The sequence below is a fragment of the Varanus komodoensis genome, unplaced genomic scaffold, assembly GCF_004798865.1.
Source record: "Varanus komodoensis strain SLA01 unplaced genomic scaffold, ASM479886v1 scaffold15, whole genome shotgun sequence".
NCBI classification, from domain to species: Eukaryota; Metazoa; Chordata; class Lepidosauria; order Squamata; family Varanidae; genus Varanus; species Varanus komodoensis.
The window spans coordinates 26,294,497-26,311,346 of record NW_025335440.1 but is presented as its reverse complement, the minus strand read 5'-3'; the positions used below and the strand labels follow the sequence as shown (position 1 = coordinate 26,311,346).

At 38.5% G+C, this 16,850-nt stretch overlaps 1 protein-coding gene across 1 annotated transcript in view; it reads right to left on the bottom strand.

Annotated features, from left to right (window-relative positions):
- Window positions 1-1,113: 1,113 nt before the first annotated feature.
- MINDY3 (MINDY lysine 48 deubiquitinase 3) overlaps window positions 1,114-16,850 on the bottom strand; it is a 40,624-nt gene continuing 24,887 nt past the window's right edge. The window contains exons 11-15 of the mRNA XM_044424753.1: window positions 9,211-9,283; window positions 8,412-8,484; window positions 7,415-7,502; window positions 5,056-5,127; window positions 1,114-2,254 (exon numbers count right to left, since the gene is read on the bottom strand). Coding sequence (XP_044280688.1) covers window positions 2,105-2,254; window positions 5,056-5,127; window positions 7,415-7,502; window positions 8,412-8,484; window positions 9,211-9,283 — 456 coding nt within the window. The 3' untranslated portion in view covers window positions 1,114-2,104. The remainder of the gene's footprint in view (window positions 2,255-5,055; window positions 5,128-7,414; window positions 7,503-8,411; window positions 8,485-9,210; window positions 9,284-16,850) is intronic.

The window sequence follows — 16,850 nt, the reverse complement described above, 5'->3', positions numbered from 1 at the left end:
GCAGATGTTTTTCTGGAACTCCCTAGCTTTCTTCATGATCCAGCATATGTTGGCAATTTGATCTTTAGTTCCTCTGCATCTTAGAAACCCTGCCTGTACTTCTGGCAGTTCTTGGTCCACGTAGTGATGTAGGATTTTGAGCTAGCATGTGAAATGAGTGCAATGCTGCGGTAGTTCGAACATTCTTTGGCATTGCCCTTCTTTGGAACTGGAATGCAAACTGACCTTTTCCAATCCTGTGGCCACTGTTGAGTTTTCCAAGTTTGCTGGCATATTGAGTGTACTACTTTAACTGAATCATCTTTTAGGATTTTGAATAGCTCAGTTGGAATACTGTCTCCTCCACTAGCTTTGTTGTTGTTAAGACTTCCTAAGGCCCATTTGACTTCACATTCCAGGATGTCTGGCTCAAGATCAGCGACCACTGCTTTAAAAATGTCATGGTTCCTTTGTTGCAAGAATATCCTTCAAATTCACCTGGGTTGGGAAGCCTCTTACCAGAGTAGTATACAATGATAATACAAAACAGGTGTACTGTTCCTTGTTTAAGAAAAGTGACCTGGTGAAATTTCTCTTCTTCAAATAGCTGTATACAGTAACAGTATATTTCTCAATTAAATTTCATATTTCCCCCTTGTCTGATATTCTGAGTTAAGAATGAGAAAGTAAAGCAAGCAAACCAGGACCAACCAGTATGGTCCTGATTTCTGAGTTAGATGATTTCTGAACACCTTGTCTATTAAAAACTTGATAAAGAAGTCCATTCATCAAATGAGGAAAGACCACAAACTCTAATTACTTATGATACATACTGGAGGATAAATCTATGCAAGATACATGGCATCTAGATTACTCTAAACATAGCACAGCATCTTTTCTTAACCTTGTGAAAAATGAGAGTAGTTCTGAACCCTTGTTACTAATTGCCTATATCAACTGCCTACAGCAATAAGGTGTATTTAGCTTTATAGTGAGATTCTAATGAAAACGGCTTCAAATTTCATTAAAACAGTACCTCTGATAACATTACCCAACATCCAAATAGTTCCCTTATGATCTTTTTACTTATAAAGAAGTGAGAAAATTAGATAGACAAGGAGGGAAAATGCTAGATCAGTATTTGGGCAGTTGTTTTATTTAAGCCTTGCTAGATAATAAATAATGGACTATACTACTTGAATAACAGATGCTTTCATGCATGTAACACATACAATAGTGCTGGCATATGTTTTTGTTAGGACATACTGAAAAGAGGTATTTGGCAATAATATCAATAGCTTCAAAATCATAGCACAAATTCTCTTTGCAATTAGTTTTTTCTACATTTCCTTTATACAATTTTGAATATTAATTTTCTTTTTTAAACTCCTGCTTTGACTTTGATCTGGTAAACCTTGTAACAGTCAAACCCCTGATAAATAGCATTTATAGTTAGGCATATTTAAATATTCATTATTCTTGCTCAAAGCTATGTATATTCAAGGTCAGATTTTGAGAGGAAAACAGCAGAAATTTATTTCATTCAAACATATTCAGTGCAAATGCCAATCTAGTCCCTAAGCTATGATACGGTAGTGTAGGGCGCAATCCACCAGATTTCCTGCATGAACATCACTGAATAAATTAAAATTGTATAAAAGGACAATTGTTTCTTTTCATAAGCCTCTTCCATTTCAGTGATATTTGTATAGAGAACTCCAACATGGGTTGCGCTCGGATGCAGTAAAACATATGGCCAAACAAGAGTGTAAACAATTGTATTCTATGATATTTAAGACAAATTTAATCAATATGCAGATGCTGCACTACTAGACCATTTTCAGGTTCTTTTTAGGTGGAACAAAGAGGCTTCTGGGTGGGAACTCACATTTTAATTGTACTACAAAGGCCAAAAAGGAACTAGTTGGTATAATACAAATCAAGGCAAATAGTTAAAAAAATTAAATATTCTAATTAACACTGAAAAAGTGTTTATTTACAGTTTCTCAGTGATACCAGTGTATAGCCACACAAAGTATAATCCGCTAGTTTTTTAAATAGAGGCAGTCACCTAACCCGCCCTCATTCAAAACATTGAGTATTAGTATAAAGTCTCTCCCCAGCATCAATTTAATGAAGGGGATCGATCTGTGGTCCAGAGTAGTTCTATGTATGGCCATTTGGTCTGCAAACAGCGCTTGATTGGTGTGTCATCCGTCTGCAGCATGGGGTCTTCGAAGCCCATAATCACTGCTGTACCTTCAACGTACATGACCTGCAAAAATGTAATTATCTAGTTTAATTTACTGTTGCAAAGATCTCTTTTTATTATTTGACATCAGAAGCATTTTGCACCCAAAAGTAGTCACTTCAAGAGAGCAAAAGCTTAAATCAATTTAGATGTTCTGCACCTTACTTAGAATAAAATAAAATAAACTACACATGCTCTCTGTTCATTAACCAAAAGCAGCTATGAACAAATAAAATGACATCAGAACCAACTTCATCCTTGGCTTGTTTGCTTGACTTTGATGAGCTCTACCTGTTTTCTATAAGGCACAGGAAGAGTGCTATATTACTGTTTTCATACAGGAAGAATTATATTGTATTTTTTGATTTCAAACAATCCCGAATGCAGAAGGATGCATTATATAAAAACCTTATTTTCAACACCAGAACACAGTTCCTGAGTATGTAAAATATTAAGAAAAACAGAATACTGCCCCCCACCCCCCCAGTGAATAACTATAACAGATACATGTCTGATTAGGAGGAAAAAGTTTAAAAGGATGTGCTTGTCAGACAGATTTTTGCAATGTACAACTCATTTACATACAATCTTAAAGTCCTTTGCGTAGCAGAGCCTGCTATATTGATATAAGACAAGTGATACTCTCCAAATATGATCCCATCTGGCTGTGATGGCACTTTTTTCTTACAAGAAGGGGAGAAAGTTGTGTGCTCTAAAAAGGCATGGATCAACACCACTCCTTGCGCTGAAGAATGCAAAAAAGCAAGCAACAACATCTTAGCCCCAGTCAGCTGGTGAAGTGCCCTGTGCTGCCATCATTCAGAGGGCATTCACACACAACCTTGGGCTGTAACTGATTTCAAGAACAGATCTGGGCTTTTGAAAGCACCAGCATTTTCCAGCATCCCATAGGAACTCCCTTTGTCTACAGGAACACTGTCACCTGTTCCCTTAGCCTGTTTCACACTCAGTGTATCTGCATATAGATACCTACTTTATCTAATAAAGGGTGATGGGAGCCATCTCTTCAGACAGCTAGACAGAACAGTTCTAAGTTACACCGCAGACATTTAAGAAAGTCAGACACAAGCATTTATGCATACAGAATTGTAAGCAGTGTTAAAATGCAAGAAAAATTGCAATATTTTTGGTAGAGAAAGCCTTACAATGAGAAGCATGAACAGACTAGCCCAGTGGTGGCAAACCTATGGCATGCGTGCCACAGTGGGTATGCAGAGCCCACTCTGTCGGCACACGAGCCAAGTCGTCCCACCATCGCCCCAGCACCAAGAATTGGAAAACAGTGTACATAGGGGCCATGCGCATGCTCAGAAAAGGAGTTGTGGTGCCAGGCAATGACATCACAAGTCGCAATTCATTAGCCACGACTCATCTGAGCTTTCGCATGGCTGCTCAGTGCACTGCAGAGAGAGAGAGAGAGAGAGAGAGAGAGAGAGAGAGAGAGAGAGAGATTGATTGATTGAGATTGCTTGGACTGGCTGTGAGTTGTTTTTTCTAATCTAAAACCTCAGTTTTCAGGTTTTATTGCAGTGTTGGCACTTTGCAATAAGCAAGTGTGTTTGGGCACTTGGTCTCTAAAAGGTTCACCTTCACTGAGTTAGAGTTAGAAAAACAAGGTGTCCTGGCATGGTTTTGAGGGTTGGAATGTGTTTAGGATGGGCAGAAATGATAAGCTGTGCAGAAAAAGCTACTCAAGGAAGGCTTTTTCAAAATCGCATTATTTTCAATGGTATTTTACCCCTATATTAGGGTTAGGGGAGTGCACCAGGGCAGGGTTAGGGTTAGAAAAATGAGGTGTCCTGGCATGGTTTTGAGGGTTGGAATGTGTTTAGGATGGGCAGAAATGATGATCTGTGCAGAAAAAGCTACTCAAGGAAGGCTTTTTCAAAATCGCCTCTTTCAATGCTATTTTACCCCTATATTAGGGTTAGGGGAGTGCACCAGGGTAGGGTTAGGCCAGTGGTTGCAAACCCATGGCATGTGTGCTACAGCAGGCATGCAGAGCCCTCTCTGTTGGCATGCGACCCAGGTCACCCTGGCATCGCCCCAGCAGCCAGGCATTGGATAACAGCACACACAGGGGCCATGCGCATACTCAAAGGAGTAGCAGCACCAGGTGATGGCATCACAAGCCGCATCTCATTAGACATGACTTGTCTGAGGTTTTGCATGGCTGGTCAGTGCACTGGCAAGGTTATATATATATTTGCTTGGACTGGCTGCAAGTTGTTTTTTCTAAACTAAAACCTCAGTTTTCAGATTTTATTGCCGTGTTGGCACTTTGCGATGAATAAGTGGGTTGTGGGTTGCAATGTGGGCACTTGGTCTCTAAAAGGTCCGCCATCACTGGACTAGCCTATAATGCAAAAGCTAATTTTACAGTAATTTTTCTTTTGTTTTTCAGCAGAGCTGAAATATTGCTTAGCACTAAATAAATATGACTCATTTTTTTGTAACTTAAATTGATTCTTCTCCCACTTTCTAAAAGGATGCTTTGCTGCTACACTGAAGCATCATGGTTAAAGATTTCATTATTCTTTGCTTCATATCAACTGAACAAAACTGGTGTCAAACGAGAAATCCTAACTTTTTTCCTTCCAAGTTAAGTAATGATTTCTATTTCTTTGGTTCCCTATTTGTTCTTTTGTATCAGTAGCAGAATCACAGCATCTTTTAGATCACATGAATGGCTATCTACTTTGAAATAGGATGAAACCAATTTCTGTCCGTGGATTATGTGCTATAACATGCAAATGAGCTAAAGACATTTAATGCTGGATTATGTGTATCTGATGTTACCATACCTTTTCATTAAAATTTGATTGCTTCAACCCGTTGTAGTGATAGACAGTGAATGATTCTTGCACCTTCGAGTCCTAAGAACACACACAAAACTGTCACTCTCAAGTCACAACATATTTCTTTCCTTGCTCTGCATCTATGCTTGCTGAGTAACACATAAAAAGAAAACTATCGGGATAGAAAAATGTAAATAAAGACAGAAATCTTCTGCAACAGAAAGCAAGGTCTACTGCATAAAATAGGGTTTCTAAGCAAATATTATGGGTTTGCCCCCAAGATTTAACTTGGACCCAATTTGGTAGTTGGGAAAATGAGCAATTCTGCTCAGACTAAGTTATAGGCCATCCACTGGATTCTAAGCCAAGATTAGAAATTTGAGTCTTCATGCCTCCCATTGATTACAGGAAATCATGAAACAGTGACAGAGTTTTGCCTCTTGGTCAGAAGTGGATGATTATTTGCATGCATAGTTTCTCATTAAAGAACTGTATCTGCCAAATATCAAAACAATGAATGCAGAGGTTTTGGTAATACACGCCTTTTTAATTTTATGCTCTTCTTTAAAGGGAACTGCTGATAACATTTTTATTTCTTGGCAGACTTAGATCAAATTTGCAAGGGTAGCTGCTCCCTCTGAGAGAATCAAGCTTGCCAAAACTTCAGCTGAATAGGAGCAGTTGGTTTTGTGAAAAAGCAACCTTGACATTTTCCAACTATCCCAAACTTATTCCCCCTGTTTCTTGTGCAGCCTTGTTCTACACAGAGCAGTCCTTAAGAAACCTACAAATTTCAAAAGGATGGATGCAGCAGTTCCTGTGGAAGGGAAGTTGTTAAATTTTTGAGGGGGAATTGTTTCACCCCTTCCAAAGACAAAAATGCTGTTTGGAGAAAAGACAGAATGTTTGTTTCTGAATACAAAGCAACAATTTCATTCTGGAAATTTTGGGGAAAAGCCTGCTTTACATCAGGAAGACTAGAAAACTGTCCAAAGAGGCCCTATTGTGCTTGAGCATTGTCCAAATTTGATGTATATCCTTAGTTCATCTGTGCAGGATTATACTGTAAGGAGTAGCAACATGAAAGTCTTCTAGGTTGTAGAAAGTAACTAAAACAACAAATTATCCTGATAGCATTTGTTTGAACTGTTCCACTGATCTCACACATATGGGCTCTGTGCCTGCATGGGGCTTGTTGTCAGGAAGATTTTCTAGCTAGTCTCCTCAGGCACAGTGCCCATATGTGTGATTCACAAAGACCACGAAGAAGAAATATCAATGAATGGTGCTGACTCTCTCTCTGTGAAGAATCATGCCCAAATAGGCAACCAGATGTGGTGCAGTGCTAATCTAGTGAGAACACTGGTGGGGAAACATCCTCCACACTCCTACATTCAGTTTGGAAGTACTATCCACATTTGGTATGAGACACCTTTTTCTGCTGAATTCTAGTCTGGGGAAGGTCTTGGGGGCTGCATTCCATTGCTAGTCAGGAGTCAAAGGCAGAGAGGGCATAACAAAGATTATTACTGGTTTTATGTCTCCGAAGAAGCACTCAGGACAAGATTTTTGCATATCCATTCTGAAGTAAACAGAACTGAATTAATGGCAGTATTTTCAAATAGCATCCAAAGGAGTGAACTTCTACATGTCTTCTCAGAAGGAAGCATGACAGCCTTTGCATGTGTACTCAGAGGCACACAAAACAAGCACTGGAGGCGAACAGGCCTGAATTACTTAGCAGCTTTCCCCCAAGGCTCCACCTCCTTTGACTCACAGGGTAAAGCCTTATTTCTGATCAGTAGTAGATCATATACAGAAGCTTTTCCATGCCATGGAGCCTGGAAAGTAGGCTGTAGGCTGGATGAAGTATCTCTGAAAGTCTGCAGGCCAGAAATTCCCCATTCTTCATCTACAATGACTGACACCTGCTCCCCACTGTTTCAAAAGGAATCTTCCCTAGCCCTATGGAAAGGAATCAGAAATTCAGCCTGGGACCTTGTCAGAACTACAGTCTTCCCTTCTGAAAATATTTAAATATGTCTCTCCTCTGTTGTCTAGTACACAGGCCTATTGAGCATGATCTAAGCTTAGGTGAGTGGGTAGTGATGACAGTTTCCAGTGTTCCTGTCATCTATAGCAACAGTAGCCATCACGTAACATTTCAAACAGCTTCATATCATACAGGCCACAATGAGTTACAAGAAAGAGAGAGAGAGTTATTATGTAAGCAAACAAACATTGGAAAAGGAGAGAATAAAGGGACAGAGGAGTTACCTAGCTCAAAACATTATGTACATTAAACATGAAAAAGTTGAATGCTTCACTGTTCTATCACAGGAGCACAAATATAAGGTTAAATTACCTGTTCAGGGAAAAATTCTTGAAGAAAGGGTCCTAGTAAAATGATTCCTAGTCCTTCTGGATCTAATTTTGTCTTCATGAGATTTACACTAAGATGAAGAAAACACAAAATATGGTACATTTGTACTCTTGTATGACTAAGAACTACGGTTTTGCAACACTTTTAACTGCCAAAAACAATCAAGCTGTTGTACTTATAATCTCAATGGCAAATACAAAGGAATGGCTTTTTGCTGCCAGAACAGAGTTATTTTTAAACCAAAGTAATCTCGTTTAATATCAAAGTTACAACAATAATTGAGAAACTACGCCATATTAGGTAAAGCTTTCAGAAAAAAAGCACACTGTCTAATTCCTGGGATTACACTCCAGAAGATTTAATGAGTCCTGCACAGTCCTGACCATTAACATACCAATCATCCTTCAAACTGTTCTGCAAAGACCAACTCTTATTTGACAGATTCTAATCACTGGAATTAAGCATGCACTGAAAATATATGCGAAACTAATCTACTACAGTACATTGTATGTTCTAGTTGCTTAAAGGGCACACTTTTTAAACATTAGATATGCAAATAGTATTCTCTTAATAGATAAATTTGCATGCAAATTCAGCTGGAACAAATGACATATTTTGGCAGGTAACCCAAGATTAATGTAATTTAACCATATGACATATGTTTTGGATTTCAGTATTACTATTACACTCTGTAAGTTATTACAAGCAAGCTGTACATACATCTAAACCCAATTGCCATGTTAAGAGGAAAGTATCCAGCACTTCTCCAAAATGCACATTCGATAGAATAAAGGTCTCTCCTCTAAAATCCAAGTCTGGAATTTCTGTGCAAGCATCTTGTTCTTAGCCTTTACAGCTGACACATATTAAACCAGCTGTACACAACAGAGCAAAACTGCTCTCTGTAAGGTGGGAATCTGATCCTGGAAAATTTAATTGAAATTGCACTCTAGAACAGGGGCAGTCAATTTTAGCTTACTATTCAGGATCTGATACAAGGTCCAAAGCCTTCATTACATCTTCTAAAAGAGTATCTGGTATAAATCCATTATCTGAAAAGCAAAACAAGATCCTTAATTAGAATGAACTAGCAGAGGTCCAGGCATTAATGTGTTCGCATAGCCTTTTAACACTGGCACTTCTAGACTGGGAAGCAAGTGAGTGTTTTTCTCATATGGAGATGAAGCAGCAGCATTTTCAAGGTGTCCTCGTTGCTACTTCTGCAATACCTCCTCTTTTCTAAAGGTTTTCAAGGCACTGTATTTCTTCCTTCTTACTATGCAACAGAGCCTTACTGCATGAGAATCCTTGGCCTAATACTTTTGAAACATAGGAGGCTGAAATTCTACTAAAGCATAAATAAGCAGGCATGTAGACACTTGTATAACTAAAAACCTAAGCCTTGGAAAAGAGATCATTTTATAAGGAGAAGTCTCGTTTATGGAAATGAGCTACAGAAAGCATGGATATTATCTATTGGATGCTAAAACTCAAGCAGTTTGATAATGTTAGGTAAAACAGATTATAAAAACATATTTGAGTCCTTTTAATTTCGTATCAGCTATGAACTAAGTAGAAAATACCTATTTTTGTCACTTTATATCACAGTGCAGAATATCAAACTTGTCACAAAGTGCAGGAACTGCTAAATTTTATGCCTGATCATTTTCAGATTTCTGATTCCTGTATTTTTACACTTTGTTCCTCTATGTGTAAGAGTTAACTCAATGGGACTTCTTTCCAAGGAAATATGCATATGGTTGCTCTACAGCTATTACCTTCAGGGTCATATGTTTGAAAGACTCTTCTGGCTTGTTCTGAGGGAGCTTCAGGAGCAACAAGAGCCAAATCCTTAAAAAGAAAATTCAGCAAGATTAAGCACATTCTCATTAAAAAAGGAAGTATTTTTACAAATGAACTGTGGCAGCTCCCCCAATTGAATGGAAGTTGAGCAAATGGTTATGCCCCCTAACATTATTACCACCTCCTTTCTCCTGCACACTAATCTTCTACATACTTTTTCCTTACTCCAAAAGACTGAAATGGCCCCACAAGTCTGGGTTATTGACAGTGACAGTTTCAAACTAGAATATGTTGCTACTGTGGTCTTGTCTTCTTTCCCTTGAGATCCACCTCTTTTGCCTTCATGTCGTGATTAGAATGCAATCTCTGAAACTGAATTCAGCCTTTTAGATTAAATAGGTTTAACTCCTACACCTAGGAAATGTGAGCCACACATTCAATTATGTATTACAATGAGAAATTATCACATCTGAAAGCACACTAGAACCAAGACAGCTTAACAGAGATGGAAAAGGTCACACTATTTCAGTGCAATTCTCACATCAAATCATAGCTACAGCTACTTAGCAAGGTTCATCTTCTAAAGAACGCCACAAAAGTTATTAGACCGAAGGAGGCTGGCAGAGGAAGGATGGGGGACTATGCCCCTCCTCCAGCAGGCGTGTATTGTGTTGAAGGAGGGGCTTCCCTTCTCTGGCGGTCCACTTGGGTTTCTGCAGAGCACTCTGTCCTTTCTCCACCAACTTGCTCACAAACCTACATAGAATTACAGTATATCACAGAAGTGAGTACACCCCTCACATTTTGTAAATATTTTATTATATCTTTTCATGTGACAACCCTGAAGAAATGACACTTTGTTACAATGTAAAGTAGTGAGTATACAGCTTGTATAACAGTGTAAATTTGCTGTCCCCTCAAAATAACTCAACACACAGCCATTCATGTCTAAACTGCTGGCAACAAAAGTGAGTACATCCCTAAGTGAAACTGTCCAAATTGGGCATTATTGTCCATTTTCCCTCCCCGGTGTCATATGACTCGTTAGTGTTACAAGGTCTCAGGTGTGAATGTGGAGCAGGTGTGTTAAATTTGGTGTTATTGCTGGTCACTGGAAGTTCAACATAGCACCTCATGGCAAAGAACCCTCTGAGGATCTGAAAAAAAGAATTGTTGCTCTATATAAAGATGGCCTAGGCTATAAGAAGATTGCCAAGACCCTGAAACTGAGCTGCAGCATGGTGGCCAAGACCATACAGCGGTTTAACAGGAGAGGTTCCACTCAGAACAGGCCTCACCATGGTCGACCGAAGAAGTTGAGTGCACGTGCTCAGTGTCATATCCAGAGGTTGGCTTTGGGAAATAGACATATGAGTGCTGCCAGCATTGCTGCAGAAGCTGAAGGGGTGGTAGGTCAGCCTGCCAGTGCTCAGACCATACGCCGCACACTGCATCAAATTGGTCTGCAGGGCTGTCATCCCAAAAGGAAGCCTCTTCTAACGATGATGCACAAGAAAGCCCTCAAACAGTTTGCTGAAGTCAAGCAGACTAAGGACATAGATTAGTGGAACCACGTCCTGTGGTCTGATGAGACCAAGATAAACTTATTTGGTTCAGATGGTGTCAAGCGTGTGTGGCAACAACCAGGTGAGGAGTACAAAGACAAGTGTGTCTTGCCTACAGTCAAGCATGGTGGTGGGAGTGTCATGGTCTGGGGCTGCAGGAGTGCTGCCGGCACTGGGGAGCTACAGTTCATTGAGGGAACCATGAATGCCAACATGTACTGTGACATACTGAAGCAGAGCATGATCCACTCCCTTCGGAGAATGGGCCGCAGGGCAGTATTCCAACATGATAACGACCCCAAACACACCTCCAAGACGACCTCTGCCTTGCTAAAGAAGCTGAGGGTAAAGGTGATGGACTGGCCAAGCATGTCTCCAGACCTAAACCCTATCAAGCATCTGTGGGGCATCCTGAAATGGAAAGTGGAGGAGCGCAAGGTCTCTTACATCCACCAGCTCTGTGATTTGTCATGGAGGAGTGGAAGAGGAATCTAGTGGCAACCTGTGAAGCTCTGGTGAACTCCATGCCCAAGAGGGTTAAGGCAGTGCTGGAAAATAATGGTGGTCACACAAAATATTGACACTTTGGGCCCAATTTGGACACTTTCACTTAGGGGTGTACTCACTTTTGTTGCCAGCGGTTTAGACATTAATGGCTGTGTGTTGAGTTATTTTGAGGGGACAGCAAATTTACACTGTTATACAAGCTGTATACTCACTATTTACATTGTAGCAAAGTGTCATTTCTTCACGGTTGTCACATGAAAAGATATAATAAAATATTTACAAAATGTGAGGGGTGTACTCACTTCTGTGATATACTGTATATGCACTTGTATGCATGTGATTTCTTGTGGCTGGGCTACTCAGCAAATATTTAAATATAAGGCTGTTTTATTGTAATGTCAGCAATCTAACAGCAAAGCAGAATCACAAATTATAATATGGGGTGAGTGATGTTAAGTCAGCTAACATATCATGATTAAGATGGCTCCTCTTCCTCCAGAACTCAATACAGACAGAGCAAAGGTGGGCAATTTTCAAGGCTTGGTAACTTCTACCTTACCCTGTCCCTAACACCACACCATCAAAATTGTGACTTAAATATTGTAGTGCAGCAATGAGGAAAAATGGCCCCTTTTAGAAGAAGTAAAGCCATGGAATTCTGCAGCATGGCAGAAGGACAGGCTAATCTGCTTTAAAACAGTCTTTTTTGGTCACTGCCATGGCACTAAGCGGTGTACTGAACAGACAAGCAGCTCTAACCCTAACTTGTCATGCAAAGTACAATTACTGCATGCAATAATTCATCTTTCTTTTTACATCTAAAATCTGAAGTACATTATGGATGTTTAAACTGGGGAATTTCCCACAATTGTCAATGGAAAGAATTGTGTCCCAAGTGGGTAGTGTCCTCTGCCTATTGTCTTTTTAATCCCTTCTCTGCTGCCTACTTCACGCTCACTGCCTATTTCAGCACTCCCAAACATCAGGCATTAAGAGCTTAACCATTACTATAAAGTTGTACTGTATAACTGTAACATGGCAACTCTTTTTCTGGTCAAGGGATAACACAGCATCATCCTTTCTCTAACCCTAAACTGATCGTGGAAGAAAGAGAGATGAGACACTCTGAAGACTAGGTGGGACTGTGAGAGAAAAGCCTTAATTCTACCTCATCAGGACAAGGAGGCCATCCATTAAAGAGGCTTTTGCCATGGATATACGCAAAGCAGTCCACTTCTATTGCCTGTTCTTATTCAATGTTTGGTCAGCAGAAAATGTCTCCTTTCCCTTCCTACTGTTGCAACCCAATAAAAAAGTATAGGCCTTTATTTTTATAACTCACAAAGAACAAGAAATTCATTCATTTGGGGACACAACACTTATTCATCAAACAATGAAACATCCCAAAAATGTATTTCATCTGCCAAAGCTCCATATTTTTTTTTTTTTTTTTTTTTGCCAAACATAAGCACTCAGGCCTTGCAAATTGTCAGAAAACATCCCAAATGTTCCATAGAAGGAAGTCCCATTTGCAGTTTACCAAATAGTATTTTAAAGTACACTAGGTCATAAAGGCAAAGCAACCACCATGTTTTACTTTTCGAAGCTTGTGATATTCCTACCAAAACCATTTTCTGATTTTTTAAATACCACTGCCTTTGATAATACAAGCTTATTTTAGAACCTCACATTTACCCTTGGAGGCAAACACATACAATACATTCCAAGGACTATTTCTCAACTATTTTCATTCTTAAAAAATAAAAACCAGCACATAGAAGCCTTCTGATAACTTCAGCATTGATAAACATTTGAGATGGGGGGGGTGCAACAGGATTTTTTTTTTTAAAAAAAACTTAAACTATGGTTCTCTAAAAATGTTTCAAAACTGTGGATGGTTGCTCTTACTATACTAGCTAAGAGGCAGTATCTATAGGCGTTTCCTTGTCTTCTAAGATAGTCTCTTAGTGCAGGGAACATTATATTCAAAATTCTTAAAATCCAGCTCGGCACAGGACAAACATGCATCAGATTCCAGAATTCAAGCTTATATGCATTTTAAACTTTTATATTGCACTAGCTACTATAGAGGACACTAGTAATTCCAGAAACTTTTGTGTTTAAAAGCCTAAAAAGTAGGGGTTTATAGTTCACCTCCTTGGCTCACTGTAGTGGTTTCCTCTCACTCCCGAAGAGCAGACCCTTCCGACCATACCTCATGCAAACTGCTTTTGAAACACAGAAACAGAGCAAGTCAGAAGGAGCCTCCCAGGCCATCCGACTCCTGGCTCCAGCCGGCTCCGCTCATGACATGCCTACCATGTACATGACTAAGCCTATCCTTTGGAATTGGGTTATTTCAAAATAGTTTGTTATTATGGCACATGTATTTGTCTGTGCAGATGCATTGGATTACTATAAACCCTTTGTTGCCAGATACTAAGTAGTTCTTTGGTTTCCAACCAAGAAGTCTCTAGATATGAGATCTATCAATTCAGAATGTAGGCTTTTTAGAACATCTTGACAATAACAAAAGACATGACCTAAATAACTGAAGAAATGAAGTTGCCAGTCTGGTCCACCCAGCTAAGCTATTGTCCATTCTATCTGGCAGCAGCTTATTCTGTATTTGAAACTGAGCCATAGATCCTCTCTCAGGTACATTCTAGATATAAGTAAAGTAAGAAGTCTAGAACAAATGGGACAAAAACATGTGAGTGAGTAGTATTCACAGTGAATACACTGCACAAATAAATCCCAATCCAGCAACTTATACAATAGCTGTCACCTGACCGAACACTTATATTTTGCAACTTTCTGTCCAATATAATATAAGGCACTTCTATTATCAACTGTATTAATTGAGCTCAAGTAAGCAATGGCTACTTTAATAGAACTACTTAGATTTTATACTTTAATAACCATGCTTTTGTCTTGACAAGGCAAAGTCACTTTTTAAAACGTGCTTTTTCCTTAGTTATATTCAGATTTCATTTTTAAAGAATTAATATTTCCCTGTTTTCCAAGTGTATTTTTTCTGAAAATGATACAGAATCAATTTTTTCCTTAGATGGCATTCAGGGAATATAATCTCCACCCCTAAACATGTAACACTTAGCATTTATGCAGGACTTCAAAAATTCAAAGTATTTTCTGAATATTTTTGTAATCCTTAATGCCAGGCTTCAAGGTGGAATTGTCTCCACATTGCATATGGAGTGATGGGCTACATGTAAGAGACAGCAGCTTAAAGGCTACAAAGAAACTGATAAGAGCAAAATGAAGAGGAATTTAACAGTATTAATTCAGAGGTGGACAATCCAATCTTAACTAAACCTTTTACATATATTCCCTTAAGAGGTGATTTGCAACATGACAAAGAGCAGGAAAACTCTAACAGTATCCGTGTCTCATCCATAAATATATCAGGACTGGATCCACTTTCTTTATCTAGCATCCTGGGGTGACTGTCACACCCCAGGCTCATATTTTGTTGTGTAATTTACACATAAGAATTCTAAGAAACAAATCATTACAGGACACTGCCAGATCCATGATAGTAAACATTGTTTCAAACTTTTAGCCACCTGTCTTTTACAGTTTTCCTTCTAAACTAAACATACCTGGGGCAAAATACATCCAAACCTGCACAACAACAGGCCACTGGAGTACTTTTGTTACTGCAAACAATGCAAATGTATTGAGGAAAAAATGAAGTTAAATATAGTTTGTCTTAGTCTGTTTTGTGTGCCAGGTAGAGAAGCAAATCCCTCACAAAAATTGAAAATCACTGGAGTATTTTTTATGCTCAGTGGAGGCTGAAAGGGAAAAGCATTATTATATTGATAGGCACAGGAAAGATTCAGACTGAAGTACAAAAATAACATTCAAAACAGTTAATGTTAACTTTAATCCTGCATCAAAAAAATGCTAAGAATATGTGGCATAACTAAGTCAGAAAAAAGTTTAATCTGATAATATTTTGCTTGATTTGTAACCTGAGATTAATTTCTGAGACACATATTGTGCCATATCCAGTGCAAAAAAAGCTAGGGGAAATATCCAAAATTACTGAATTTGTCCATTACATCTTCATTTAGGTCTAAATTTTCAGAATGTTCTTAGCATACCCTCTTTGTCTAAAACTGCTGAATTAAGGGAAAGTCACAAGTATTATTGCACAAGACGACAATAAAGAGAATGTAAAAATACTTTCTTACCACATTAGAAATAAGTATGAAATGGATTTGCAAGCATATTAATTGCAATCACATGAATGAAACTGGATGCTGCATACAAGATTCTAAACAAAGAAGGTGGGCAATTAACAGTGGACACATGCATTCCTGTTTGTATGATGATCAAATACCTACCAGAAGACAAACAGATTTCAGCAGTGTTTTGTCAGGTGTCCACAAAGTTTTCACATTTCTATTTCTTAAAAAAAGTTATAATGCATTATTATCCTGCTCTTCGGCTGAAAGAGGCTCCCATCCATTGAGAGGCCTTAAAGTCAGGTGGAAAGTGCACAACACACTACTCAAATCCAAATGAACTTCTAAAGTCTGATGCTTTGTTTCAAACTCAAATAATATAGATTCAAAAAGCCTCATCTGATCTTTGCTACCAGTTGCAGTTAGGCAGTAGCTCCCAGGAACTGGGGTGGAGGTTAAGGAGAAATGTATGACAACTGGCATAAACTTACACAGAGTTCTTTGATCGTGGCTACAGAATTATGCATCTGCAGGAACTAGAAGATATCATCACATCCATTCTCAAGCAGTACAGTCTAAACAAGGTTATACCACATTGTTTTTTTTTCCATTTCAGTAGATCAACCCTTGTTTAAGCTCATAGATTCTACATAATATTTAGTCACTGCTAATTCATATGTAACACATTTCATTCTAGGTTTTGAATTATGGAAGTATCTAACCTCACAAATAAGGCCTATTTTAAAACTGTAGTCATTTATTGATTTATTTTTTTTTAAAGTTTATGATAAGAAGTTTGCAAAGCACTAGATAATATCACAAATGAATACCTTCTTAAGTTAGGCATAAAACAAATCATGTATAGAATCATTACTGATGATAAACGCATGGAATTTTATGTGTTCTAAATCCTTAGGTTCCACTGTTGCTGTGAGCATAGAACCGTGTTAGAAAAATAAGAGGATATAATCTGAAGACAGAATATTTATAAAATATCATTTCCCACACTTTAAAAATATTTGTATTTCAAACACATATCCACACCTACATAAAAGGCAAAACATTTTGCTGCTATGCTGTTTTTAACTGCTAAAATATTGAAGGAAAACAGATGGAGGATAGATTTTCATTTTAATCCAAAAGGAAATAATTTGTTCTACAACCTAAGGGTATATACAATTACACTGCCATGGTTTACATTCATTCATGAACAGCGACCCTTCAGCCCACCATATTTACAGCCTACACACTGGCAAAGTTAATTGGAAAAGAACATTATGAGTGCTGCAATAAGTAAAGCAAAAGCCGTGTTGCTTGCTGACCTAATTC